General features: G+C 41.7%; 2 protein-coding genes and 1 long non-coding RNA gene across 4 annotated transcripts in view; 2 read left to right on the plus strand and 1 right to left on the minus strand.

Moving 5' to 3' along the window:
- The window catches only part of LOC307046049 (uncharacterized protein), a 96,038-nt gene that overhangs the window by 50,762 nt on the left and 30,797 nt on the right, over positions 1 to 14,479 (minus strand). The window lies entirely within an intron of this gene.
- On the plus strand, positions 1,219 to 2,713 carry LOC307047361. The gene is made up of 3 exons (XR_013810398.1): positions 1,219 to 1,398; positions 2,294 to 2,359; positions 2,506 to 2,713. It is a non-coding gene; the product is annotated as an uncharacterized lncRNA (long non-coding RNA).
- On the plus strand, positions 2,915 to 6,789 carry LOC307018953 (zinc finger protein 862-like; the record flags this gene model as incomplete). The annotated part of the gene is made up of 9 exons (XM_079649501.1): positions 2,915 to 3,002; positions 3,286 to 3,461; positions 3,544 to 3,716; positions 4,101 to 4,270; positions 4,357 to 4,595; positions 4,686 to 4,943; positions 5,050 to 5,256; positions 5,498 to 5,716; positions 5,792 to 6,789. 9 exons carry the CDS (start codon positions 2,915 to 2,917, stop codon positions 5,963 to 5,965), a joined length of 1,704 nt encoding a protein of 567 aa, XP_079505627.1. The 3' UTR covers positions 5,966 to 6,789.

The following is a 14,479-nucleotide window of genomic DNA, read 5'->3' on the forward strand; positions in this document are numbered from 1 at the left end:
TCCCCAGCTGACCCAGAAAGCGACGCAGGTTTTGGTCCAGGCTCTCGTCATCTCACGCCTAGACTACTGCAACTCCCTCCTGGCTGGTCTACCTGCATGTGCCATCCGACCTCTGCAGCTCATCCAGAGTGCAGCTGCTCGTCTGGTCTTTAACCTTCCAAAATGTTCCCACACCACGCCGCTCCTCCGCTCCCTTCACTGGCCTCCGGTAACTGCTAGAATCCACTTCAAGACACTGGTACTTGCTTACCATGCTGTGAATGGATCTGGCCCTTCCTACATCCAGGACATGGTTAAACTGTACACCCCAGCACATGCACTTCACTCTGCATCAGCCAAACAGCTCGCTGCACCCGCACTGCGAGGGGGACCCAAGTTCCCATCAGCAAAAACATGTGGGTTTGCTATCCTGGCTCCAAAATGGTGGAATGAGCTCCCCATTGACATCAGGACAGCAGATAGCTTGCACATCTTCCGGCGCAGACTGAAAACTCATCTCTTTCGACTCCAGTTCGAGCGATAGAACTACTAACAAAGCACTTATATACTAATAAAGGGCTGGCTTATCTAAAGCCAGTTGAGTAGCACTTGAAATGTTTGGGTCTATGAAACCTGATGTACTTATATGATTCTATTTTCTTCAAGGTTGTATCTTCCTTGTCGAATGTACTTATTGTAAGTCGCTTTGGATAAAAGCGTCAGCTAAATGCAATGTAATGTAATGTGTGACTCTCTTTGTTTACACACCTAATGGCCCATCAGCCAAGGCTCTCCCCCCCTGATCTCTCTTCTCCAGCAGTAAAGTTAACTGTAAGTTTGGTTTGGTTTGCATATTGATGCAGTGATCTGTCTCTTCCTCTTTATCTGTGTACGTGTTTTACTGAACGAGCATACTGTACTGTGATCTGCATGCTCTTATCAAACATTTAATTAAAGTTTTAAAAAATAGTGAGGGGGGTCCAAAATCAACCAACATGCTTTGTTTTTAATGTTCATCACTATAATAATCAAAAAGAAAATTATGAACGTCAGTTTTTACTGAAATTATCAAATAAAGTGTGTGTGGGGTTTGTTAAACTTTTAAAACATGCTTGAATAGTGACATACACAGTGATAGATGTTAAGGACTAACACAGTGTTTCCCCTATATGTTTTCAGCAGCGGCGCTGCTAGGGGGGCAGCAGATAAAAAAAAAATTAAAAAATTTTTTTTTATTAAAAGAATTATAAGTGCTGCCCCCTAGCGCTCGCGGCAACTTCGAGCCACCGATACGCGGGAAAGCTGTCATTTTCAGAGCTGAAGGAAAACTGCCTGACAAGACAGACAACAGCAAGTTGAAGCAGACATAACTTTATTTGGACACAATCACCTCAAGAAGAAGGTCATAACGCCATAAATGTAAGTTATTATAATTTAAAATGTTGTTACATTTAGATTAAGTAAATTAATACTTTGATAAAAGCCTACAGTTAAGAATGAATTACATCTAGCTAACTTAGCTAGTTTGTAAGGGATAATGTAAAGCGACGCGGTCATTATGGGGAAAAGAACACCCGACAGGCTGATCAGGAGCCCGACACGAAGCGGAGGGATCTAGATCTGCATGACCAAGTCGACCAAGTCGCTGCACATTATCCCGCTTATTACATGGCCACATTCTCAACAAAGTAACGATATGACTCCCAATATTAATTGAAATGCTTTTATAGATTTAGAAAATGTTTTTATTGATTTAAAAAATAGTACGCTATTATTTATTTAAAATGACATGCATCCGCTAAGAAAAATAGTCCCTTGTTACTGTTTGAACTAACGTAGCAACGGCAGGAACTGCTTCGATAGCGTTTTTGAGGAGCTTTCTGATTACAGATTTGAAAACATCGCTGCTTGCTTTAAAAGTAGCACAATTCATTATGTCAAAGCTTGGAAAGTATCTAGATATCCCTGCCCTAATGCCAAAGTAACTGGCAACTGAATATGTGTCGCCGTTTGATGTCTATGTCTGGACCGTTGCGTAAAAAGGAGGGTTTCTGCCCCGTTAATTCTCCGCTGTTTTTCTTGTCCCAGTTTGCTTTTCGGCCATACTGTATACAGTTAAATCGACCGAAGTTCTTTGTAAGCGTCCTTAACAACGGTCAATAAGTCCTTGACAGCGGTCTGTCTGTTCTGGATTAACAACGTGTCACGTGTTCTGAATTGACCAATCAGAATAGAGTATTCAACTAAGCCATGTAATAAAGCTAGTTAACACCCAGTGTAATAGATTGTTCATCACATCTTATGTTATTTTCAGATGAGTTTAAAAGGCTGGCTTGTCAGCAAACGAAAGAGAAGTGATGATCGTGGTGATGAGGAGGAGGTTAGTTTGGTGAAGTTAGGGAGGTGGGTCTCTGTTGTCTGGCAGCAATGTTTTGAAAGGGGAGCAAATGGATACACACTTTTTGGGAAATCGTTTTTAAGTAGTTGTTTAAATTTACAATTGTATTGACTGATATCTCGTACTAGACAGGACATGCGATGAGAGTAGGCCAGAGCAGAGGAGGTGAAGGAGCAGGTCAGGATAGAAGAGAGGAGCAAGGTGCAGCTGCTGCTGCTGTCAGAGGGTCAGAGGTAGGAGGATCAGAAAGAGCAAGGCACCGGCAATCAGGATTTGATCCAGGGTGGATGGAGGACCCGAGGTTCAAACCTTGGCTGTACAACATAGCTAACCATGGTGAGAATCTAACATATGGAGCAGTTAGGGGCTTGATCTCTCAGATGTTTTAACGATCATAGAGTAGCCAAAACCTCTTAAAGAAAATAAATATATATCAAAGATCTTGTCCCGACAGGAATGTTCTGCCGCTTGTGCCGCCAACACAAGCAAGCACCGAAGCGGGGGGTGTCTACACGGCCATTTATTGAGGTTGGGTGCATGCTTTTCCGAAGCGACTACCTTGATAAGCATGCTGCCACTCGGCACCATCAAGAGAGTGTGAAGGCACACGCCGCACTGATTCAAGGTAAAATTCACTAATACTGTAGGCCTACTGTATCTTATTTTTAGCTTATTATTCACAAAACTCTCTGGTTTAGTTTATTTTTTTCAGTTTATTTATTTTAAAGAAAAGAATGCACATTAATCAACATATCAGGTTTTACATCAATGCAAATGTGACAGATTTAGCTAGTAGACCTAAGCTAGTTTTCATCTGCAGTCCCTCAGCAGGTCAACATAGTACAAACAACACAGTAGGCTATAATACATTACAATTTTTATTTTTATTTTTGTTTACCTTTCAACAGGGTCCACAGTGCTGGTCGCCTTTGACCCAGTTATCCCCCTTGAACACGAAGCGGTGATTGGTGGTTTTAAGTGCCTCTACCACCTCACGAAAAAAGAACATGCTCACCATACGAACTATGCTGACCTTTTGGAGCTCGCAGAACTACTTGGCTGCCAGTATTTTGAGAAGTTAAAGGTAAGTTAATGCTTTCTTTAATCAACTTCATCACAAAAAAAGTGTGCAATATTTAATCTTAAGTGCATTTGTTTTCTTTAAGATCGGGAGGACCAACTACACATCTCACCGAATCATCGATGAGATGTTAGAAATCCTGGGCACTGTCGTTGAAGAGCCTATCTTGGCAAACATCAGTGCTTCTGTGGCAATTGGGCTTGAGGTGGACGAGACCACAGATGTGTCTGTGAAGAAGCAGCTCGATGTTCACGTTAGGTATAATTTTATTCCAAGAATGACAACAATTAAGACTTAAAATAATTTTGATTGACGTGTCTTTATTATGTTTAATATAGTCTTGCATAGCCAGACCTATCTCCACACTTCGTTTACACTGTGCCAGCGCTGAAGAAAAGTCTGGCTGGACTCATTACCACTCGGGGACAGGGGGGCTCCGGGGGAAACGCTCTATTTCTTTAAACCAATCACAGTTGGTTGGCGGTTGCTAGCTTGTTGTTCTTTCACGTAGACTGGATTGAATCTGATCGGGGCAACAACATATTCCACCGCCACTGATTGGGTAGTAATAATAAACAAATAAGGCTTATCCCAAAGACCTACATCTGTTGAGTCAGTCTGACTGTTTAATATGTTCATCAGATACATGGACAAAAATGGGCTGCTTTACAGCCAATTTCTGGACCTGGTGACAGTCAGCGATGGCAGAGCTGACACCATAGTCAAGGCAATAAGAACGATCCTTACAAAAAAGAACATTCCCACCCAGAGGATTTATGGCCTGGGGACAGATGGAGCAGCTGTTATGACTGGTATGAACTACCAACAAAAACAAGGTTAATATTCACTGCAGCTTAAAAACTAAAACATGACATAAAACATGTTTGTCCTGAAACAGGGAGAGTGAATGGAGTGGCCAAGCAGCTACAGGACACCTTCCCATGGATGGTGTCGGTTGCATGTGCCGCACACCGCCTCGCCCTGTGCTGCAAGGACGCCTCATCAGGAGTGGCTTACATGAACTCTTTCAGGGACCTTCTACAGCAGCTACACCTGTACTTCAGGAACAGTGCGAATCGCACAGCTGTACTCCAGGCTGCAGCAGAGTGCTTGGGCCTGGATAACTTGAAAGTGAAGGTAATTTAAAAGGGAAAAAACATCTTCCATATTTGGAGGCACCTGATATGACTTAATATGCTTTCATCTTGTGGCTCTAAATATTTTTAGGAAGTGAAGGACACACGCTGGCTTTCGCAAGCCATGGCTGTTTCCAACCTACAGCGGAACCTGACCGCTGTCCTGGCAGCCTTGGCTGAGGAGACGGAGCATAAGAAATGCCCAACAGCCAAGGGGTTGTATGGCTTTCTGGCCACCTACCGCTTTGTGGCATCGGTCTACCTGCAAGCAGATGTGCTGCCACATATCAGCAGGCTGTCAAGGCTGTTCCAGAAGGAAAATGTCAACTTCCTTGCTCTGAAAGTGCAGGTATACTTTCCAATGTTTTATTTTTGACACCACTGTCCATACACTGCTCATACTAACCAGATATCTGCTGCTGCTGCATTTACACCTACTCTGTCTTTGTTATTAGGTCCCTGTGACAATGGCCTGCCTCCGAGCAATTAAAGATGCTGGAGACCATCAGTCACCAGGGTCTTTCCTTTCAAAGCTCCACGCAGACCTGGACAACCCTGCGGGACTTGGGGCTTACAGTATTGTCCATGAGGAGGAGAGGAACAAGAGGGGGACAAGAAAGGGACTGACCAGGGAAGAGGTCTGGGCCCGGTTCAGGAGCCAGGTATGTTTGTTTTGGATTTAGCATTTAGCAGACGCTTCTACTCACCAGAACTCACAAGTGTATCTCCTTTCTAAACAAGCGACTAAGAGCATAATCTAGAGCTAAAGTCAAAGTGCAATCGTAGCAAACAATAATACAAAAGGTGCTTAAGAGGGAGGATCCTGTTAATACTAGATGCCTATTAAGTGGTTTGAATATGGACACAAGTTTCAGTTTAATAATCTGTTGCTGTTATGGTTAGGTGATGGATCCATATTTCGATGGCCTGCTGGAGAGCCTGGAGAGGAGGTTCCAGAATCTGGACCTTTTAGGGGCCTTCCATGCGCTGAGCCCTCAGGCAGCAACTGGAGATGAGGCCAATGTGCAGCTCCTTGCCGGCAAATTTCTACAGGCTGACTGTAATGAGGTGCTGCAGGAATGGTCCTCTTTTAAACAGCAGCTGATAGTTGGGCCATTCAAGGTATCATAATGAATTACAGTAACATTCCTTTTCAGGAGTTCTATAGCCTGGATTGATGTTCATGTTGTGTTTCAGGACTTGGATCAGCAGCAGGTGATGCAGGAACTGGCATCAGAGGTGGGTGAATGGGGGCTGCTTTACCCATCTCTGAGCAAGCTGGCTGCCATTGGCCTGACCATCCCAGTTTCCAGTGTAAACTGTGAGAGGGATTTCTCAACATTGAACCGGGTAGGATACTTGAACAAGTGATATAATTATTTGACTTTATTCAAATCTCAACCCCATGGGCTCCACATCCACTCGTCTGTTGATTATTATGTTTGTATTTACAGGAGAAGACTGACTTGAGAAATCGCTTGCAGGGGGAACACCTTGCCACCTGTATGCGATTGAGCATCAATGGCCCCCCAACCAGAGACTTTCCCTTTAGGAGAGCCTTAGAGCTATTCTTTAAGACCCCCAGAAAAATAAAGTGCTCTCAGGCAGGATGCCAACTGTGCCATCATCACTAAATGGAGTGAGTCATTTTATGTATAGAGCATAAAAAAAACATCATTTTATGTATAGAGTATAAAGAAAACATATATGGATCAAGAAACAAGGCAGGACAAATGATATATGAGAGAAAAACTAAGGAAGTAAACCCCTTGGCAGAACCCAAGATATTCAAGTCACTGGGGCAGTGGAACGAAGTGGAGACATTTGGCACATTCATTACTAGGTGCCATGCTCTTTTGACACCTGATATTAAACTAAAAAATTGCCTGATGAAAGTGATGTAAATGAACAACAAAAATAAAATAAGTTACATATGTGTTATTGGCTATGGTAGTTTATTGGTATGTTCAATTATTTGATTATTAAAATGTAAAACGATCTTTTTCATATGGGTGTTTAGAGTTAGATCTAGTCTCTAGTCATTGTGTGCTCAAAGTGCACCAGATTGAAGCATTTTATATTAAAATGTAAAAACAAATCTTCCCGGGGGGGCATACCCCCGGACCCCCCTAGAGGATGTGATGTCCAACCACCAATTATGTTCATACAATACTGAATACATTTGAAGCCTTTAATGATGTATGTGTCTTTCTTGTGCTGGCAGACAAATAGAAACATAATGGCGGGAAGCACTTCGCACGCGCACACACTTAAAATGTCCATGCGCGCCGCGCTCACATTTTGCTGGGCCCGCGTGCCTTAGCACCGCTGCTATGACTCCATCCTAGGGGAAACACTGCTAACAAGTTTATAATAAATACAATACAATAAATGTCAGCTGTCTGCCGAGGAGCAGACAGTGTATTGCAACCAGCTGCAATGGATCATGGATCCACCAGGGAGAGCCGTGATGGACGCTGCCAAAATGAAACTCATATGAAATAAACAGCTGATTCCTCACACACACAGTAGCCTGTTGTTTCTATGCATAAAATAGTGACAAACATGCCTCTGGTTAATTATTATATAACTTATTTTCTCCATAAAAGCTGGTGGGTTGAAAGCAATACGGGAGGTGAAAATAACTATATTGTGGAATACAGAAGAATTGTGATGCCGTGGCTTTATCTGCAAACTGACAGCATAATTGCATTTATGGCCCGGGACACACATATTTATTTAGATATGTTTTAAACAAGTTTAAATAAAAGGCTGGAGTGTTTCTTGCTCTGCCAGGTACAACAAGTGGGAGCGCGGTGCAAAGTATCTAGATAGAATACGGCGCTGGGTTTACAGTAGTTGTTGTTCTTATTATACATCAATGTAGTCCGCTGTATAGAAAACTGTAGTTTCCCCACAGCAGCAGACGGACATTCATGACGTCCGCTGGCGCATCATAAATACGTCGATAGTCTAAGTGCATTAGGATTCTCAAAGTGGTTTGAGAATGGTATCCCTGGTGGATAGAAATTCTGAGGCTATCGACACTGGGGGGTTTGTTAGTCTGTTGACGGTACCAAACAAAGCACGTGAGTTGTTTTTATTTTTGTTAATGATGTCAGAGAAGAACGATTGTCGTGCCTTTTTTATTTCCTGATTATAGAAACCGAGTTTCTCTTTATATATTTCCAAGTGAACCTGGAGGTTTGTTTTTCTCCACCTGCGTTCAGCTTTTCTGCACTCACTTTTTGCTGTTCTCACAGTCATGGCTTTTCTCCATGGAGATTTGGTATCCATGACATTTGTTATTTTAGAATTAAAATGATCAACTAGCTCATTTACTGAGAAGATAGCATTGCATTTTCAGTTAAGTGACGTCTAGTGGTTACCTCTTTCTTAACAATTGTATGGACGGTGATAGAGCTCTCAAAGAAAACACAGGAATGGTCGGAGAGCGCAACATCAGTCACCACAAGCTTAGAGATGTTCAGACCCTTTGATACAATTAAGTCCAGAGTGTGCCCCTTATTTTGCGTCGGATCCTTCACATGCTGAGTCAGTCCATAGTTATCAAGAACACAAAACAGTTCTTTAGCCCCTCTGTCCTCAGGGTTGTCAACATGGAAATTAAAATCGCCAACAATGATTAAACGGTCAAAGTCAATACACACTATAGACAACAACTCCGTAAAATCATCAAAAAAACTTGCACAGTATTTGGGTGGTCTGTAGATGTTTAGGAAAAGAGCTCGAAAGGAGCCTTTCAACTGAAGGGCCACATATTCAAAATAAGCAAAGTTTCCATACATAGTCTGCTTGCATTGAAATAAATCATTAAACAAAATAGCTACTTCACCCCCTTTCTTATGTAGTCTTGCCTGATTCATAAAACTAAAGTTGGGAGGAGTTGATTCTATAAGAACAGCTGTGCTGTTGTTTTGGTCTAACAAAGTTTCAGTTAAAAACATAAAAATCCAGGTTGTGCTTGGTGATAAAATCATTGATTAAAAATGATTTACCTGCTAAAGATCTGACATTTAATAAGCCACTTTGAGTGTTTTTGACAGAACGTGGAGCATGTGGAATCACTGCAAAATTTGATACATTACATACATTCAGACGGATGCCCTTTGATCATCTGTTCTCAGTCCGAGTCGCCAGCCTGTGTAAGCAGGCCACAACACAAATGGGACGCTGCACTGGCATAGAAGCCTCTGGTTGCTGGGTGGCCGCTAGCATGCAGCTACCAAGCCTGCTGGGGTGGATTCCATCAGTGCCGAAGAGGGCGGGTCGGTCCCAAAATAGATTGAAATTGTCAATAAAAATAAAATTGGCAGCTCTGCAGGCGGATTGGAGCCAGGTGTGGAGGCTGAGGATCCTAGTGAAACGCCCTGCTCCGCGGCCTAGCGTTGAGATCGGACCTGAGATAAAAAACGACTTTTCACAGCTCCGTAAAAGAATAAAAAGTTTCTTAAAATCCTTTTTTGTCATCTCCGACTGCTGGCGGGCTCTATCGTTAGACCCCACATGGACAATTAGACGAGGCAAGAGTGGTAGGAGAGGATAACTCCACTCCTCTCCTAATAGAACCTTCATTATCCTAAACTGCTGGGACATTTCCCTATAGCGAATACGTTTATATTTTCTATTCTTCACTTACTTTTCAGCATAGGTCGGTCATGTACAGGGCCAACAAAATACCTTGTTTATATTGGCATCATATTGAAGCCAACTCCATCGATCAAGCCAGTGTGGCTGAAACTTTCTCTCCCTCTTCTTCTCCTACTCCCTGTCACTCTCCTTTAACTCCTCCGGTGACATTCTTTGATTTGAAGATTTTTTTTTGCCCGGTGCTTGGCCGGTTGCCGCTGGTATTAAAAACATTTTGGCGAATGGTTAGGTGGTCGCCGCCAGGGATTTTGGGCCCCATGAAAAGATATCACATTGGTTACTTAAACATTTTTTTCTTAATGTTCTAAAATAGTTTGAGCCCCTTTCAGTCACTGGCCCTTACGGCCCGTCCACACAGCAGCTTTGAAAAAATCTTGAAAATCTTGGAGGTGGGCGTGTCTGAAAGCTTGGGGATTTTTTGCGAGCAACGCGACCAACAACCAATCACATGAATCTCCCTCCCCGACATACAAAGCAATAGCAATGTTAAAATGAAGTAAACTGGATATAAAATCCCCAAACAGGCGAAAACCTACCAGTTACCTACCACCACTACCACTGTCTCTGCCACCTCCCTCCATGCCTGGTTCCTCCGGTTTGTATCCCGGTAAATAGTCTGGTCGTAAAGAACCGGGTGATTTGCTACCGTAATTTCTCGTTTGGAATATGAGGAAATGAACTGCGGTCTGGCTCTCCCAGCTTGCACGCGGTTTTATTGGGTAGCGCTTGTATTGTCAGATTTGCATAAACGGGATTTGATTGGCTGACGCTTCCAGCCCTGAAAATCCTGGAAATCTTCGCTTTGCTTCCCCACAATGCATTTCGGCGAAAAGCGAGGCAAAGTGATGTCACCCCCATTCAAAGTCAATGGGCAGAGAAGCGTTGGAAGCGTTGGAAGATTTTTTTAAAGCTGTTGTGTGGACGGGGCGTTAGAATCGTCCTAACTTTTAACCCCCTTACGGCGCCCCTGGGTGGCACTAAAGTCTGTAGTGAAGGAGAGCGCTCCCACACGGGAGCCTGCTCGCGCTGCGCTCCGCAGCAAAAACAGCGGTTTGCTTTTCATCCAACAACGACAACCTCACAAAACGCTATGTTGCAGCATTAAAAAACGAAACAATTTAACGAAATTGCTTGTCATATACCTATACCACAGGATCATTTTTTTTTTTAAAGCAATATTTTTTGTGGCCCGAGCGGGCACATGGAAAGTACATTATGGTGGCCCGGGGTGTCTAAATAGTGCTTCCGGGCCAGCGGGCCATTTATAATGTCGAGCCCTGCATTGTAATTCGCTAAGCAATTGTTGACTGTAACGCCTATGCCAACAAACTGTAATTTGTAATGTATTTGACCATACTTTAACGGTCAACTTCTGGCAACCACAGCAGCCCAAATGTTAACGTAAATGTCAAGATTTATTTTTGTGTGGCTACTTATATCTGTACATTTCTTTTCAGTTTGCTTCCAGAAGTGGCTTCAACAGATAGAAATGCAGGCCAGATTGTGAAAGGCTGGACGCTACAGAACGGGAAACATTATGGACATGAACAAAGAAAAACAAAAAACACTTTTTTTTTGGCCTTTTTCTTATCATACATAGTGTTACTGTTTTTGTTACCATTGAAATATTGAATTATATTTATTACTTTTTTACTTTTATTTATTTATTTATCAAATGCACCTGTTTTAAATAATATATTTATTTTGATGTATAGGTTGATTTGCAAGTTGGTTGTTATTTGTATAATTATTGTATTGTTACAGTGTACTTTATTATATTAACTAGCTATTTATTGCTATTTATTACATTAAAATACTGTTATGAACACTATACAATGTCTTTATTTTGGTAAATACCAGAATACATAATAATGGACTGTACTTATATAGCGCTTTATCCAGTCTTTAAGACCCCTCAAAGCGCTTTAAATACTACATGTCATTCACCCATTCACACAGAGCAGTGTACCTTACTCTAGGACCTAACATTATCACACATTCTACACACACCGTTGGCCATGCCATCGGGAGCAACTCAGGGGTTAAGTATCTTGCCCAAAGATGCATCGACATGTTGACTGCACGGGCTGGGATCGAACCCACAACCTTCTGGTTGAAAGACGACCACACTCCCTCACAGCCACAGTCGCCCTGAATACATGACACAATGAATCTTTGTAATATATTTATGTTCTCTGGTTTAAATAATAATACCAGTATTCAAACAATGTATGCTGGTCACCTTGAATCCTGGTAAGCTTCCAGCATGGTATATTTAATACTATTATTAAACATAAACTGGTGATAGGATGCTGGTGGCCAGGATGGCTGATTTAGCTGGTGGCTGGTTTAGCTGCTGCACCAGCTAAACCAGCCATCCTGGCCAGCTAAAGTGTCCACAACCCCTCTAAACCAGACAACCTATCTACTGGCTGGTCAGGCTGGTCAACTTAGCTGGTCAGCTAAATTGGTCTAAGCTGTTTTTTTCAGCAGGGGTATGATCACAAATACATAAAATCTGTTAAAAATCTGTTTTTATTAAAAAGCACAGGCTGTATATGTTCTCAGCCTTGGAGAAACTTGACATGTTTTGGTACATTTGTTTGAACCTCTCTTTAGTGGTTCATAAATAAAACAGATATTTCCACGTGTGCCTACTTTGTTCATGTACTGGAGGTTAATTTCAGTAGTTGTGTGCTATAACCTATTTAAAAAGTGTGAAGAGAACGCAACTTTAGAATAGGGAACCTGTTCAGGTCAATTATAGTCAAACTAATAGCTTATTGGTTATGAACAAGACTTCACTTTAAAATAGGGAACATGTCCTTAGATATAAATACCTAATTTTGAGTTATTTGGACACAATTAAAACTTATAGTTTAATGTCTTGTTACATAAGAATACATCATATTTGTTAAGTGTTATTATGGGCGAATTAATATTCTTGTGTTACTACTGCCTTATTAGGCCCATATTGAGCAGAGCATAATAAGACCAAAATTCATGTACAACAACTTCCGTACTTGCAATAAATAAGCACTAATTAGAGGGTTATTGAGGAAAAACTCTCAACTAATGGCTTATTACTTGGAATATGGTCATGTAAAATAAGGCATTAATAAGTGTTTTATAATGACTAATAAAGAGCCAATATACTGCTAATATGCATGTTAATTAACAACTAGTTGATGGTTAATTTGTGTACCTTAATGTAAAGTGTTACCCACTTTTTATATGCAGTGACATTTATTATAAACAGTGATAGTATATTTATTGCAGAATATTAACTCTCAGCTCAGCATGCAAGCTGTCAATCAAATGCAAACCATGGCAAACACCTTCGAAGGCTGAGATACAAATGGACATTTCTGACATCTTCCATTCCTTTTCTTAATGACAAAAAGGGTGAATCCTTTTGGACTACCACTATGTTGAATGCTTGATTCGGGTTTAAAATAATTAAGAAGTTGTGTTTTTTACCCTCAATCACTATGGATGCTACTTTTCCACCATATCTCACCTACCCACTAATTAAAATAAGTATTCTTCCGCTTCGAATAACCTTTGGCGCTTTCACACTGGAGTACTTTTCCCAGTAAAGTTCCGATATAGTTCCGAAAATGTGCGTTCACACCAAAAACATCCGGAACTAGAACTTAGTTCATGAGAACCTTTCCACCCCACTTTCAGTCCCTGCAAGAGAGCAGGTACTTTCATGGGAGAAAAAGGTTCCCATTTCTGATTGGCTGGGCGGATTGCAAACCACGCCCCGTAGAACTCCCAAAACGTTTTGTGAAGCCGCCATTTTATTTGCTTGCATTAGCATTATTAGCATTAGCATTAGCCCAGCGCACCAATGGAGAGAGACTAATTGATGGCAACAAAAAATAAAACATGGGAGCGGTGACAGCCAGAGCTAGTCATCTCTCTCAGCTCTTTATTGGGTTACAGCTATCACAGAGGACCAGATGGCCAACGAGCTGCAGGCAGTCAGTTTCTGGGAAGGATACACGCACGCACGCACGCACGCACGCACGCACGCACGCACGCACACACACACGCACGCACGCACGCACACACACACACACACACACACACACACACACACACACACACACACACACACACACACACACACACACACACACAAAAGCATGCACACACATCCACACAAAAGGATAAAACCTGTGTGCATATATTGGTTCATGCAAACACTGTCGCTGACTGCACTGCACTTTGAGTTGTGGGCAATTTGCGGTCCGATTCGGATTCAGTCGCCTTTTGTGGACATCAAAATACATCAGAGGCTCAGAGAGGGATGAAAATGAGGAAAGACCAGCATCAATTGGGCTGAATGACTACAGCTCTGTTGGATGATGCTCCCCTCTCCCATACAGCTTTGCTTGATTAAACTAATATGTCACTGAGGCAATCTTTCTCCCTTGTTTTCAGCAGCTCACTCTGTGTATCTGTCTCTCTGTGTTTCTCGCTCTTCGCCTGTTGTTATTTTGGCTTCTTTTCTCCATCTGTCTTGTTGTATTTTTCCAATTTTTATGTCCAGGCCCCTTATGATTTTCTTAACACTCTCTTTAAGTGGCTCACACTTTTCCCTTCTCTTTTGTTGTGTGCTATTTATTTAAATAAAACAAGAAAATCAACAGATTCAAGCAGTTAATTAATTTTTCAAAGTTTTCACACTGGCCATCTAGTCTCTAATTCAATCTCTGTGCTAACCAGGTTCTCTTTCTTTTTCTGCTACTTCATTTGGAAATCTCTTTATAAGCATTAAGACGTTGTGGCAGGGCATACATATACATACTGGCATGCGTCTTTACAATATATGTGTAAAGAAGAATACACAGGCACTCATGCACATGCATTATGCATCTCATATGCTATGATGCATATGTGTTCTGAATGTGTCTCATGGGAGAGGTGATGCACATCTCAGCTGGGATATCTTGTTTTCTGTTTGACCTGCTCTTCTCACTCTGCGTAAACACATTTTGTTCCTTTTTTATTGTCAACTATAGTGTAGTTATTTGCGTAAATCACATCAAATAATAAGGAAATATATGATTGTATTTGTATTCAAACACACTATGATCCAAATAATGTTGGCTTTAGTATAACATGTACTTTATATTAAAAGCCTCTTAAGACTAGTGTTAATCAGAATACCTTTATTAGAGCCACAGAGGGGACATTTAGCAC

The sequence above is a fragment of the Notothenia rossii genome (genome assembly GCF_949606895.1).
Source record: "Notothenia rossii genome assembly, chromosome: 1".
NCBI lineage: Eukaryota > Metazoa > Chordata > Actinopteri > Perciformes > Nototheniidae > Notothenia > Notothenia rossii.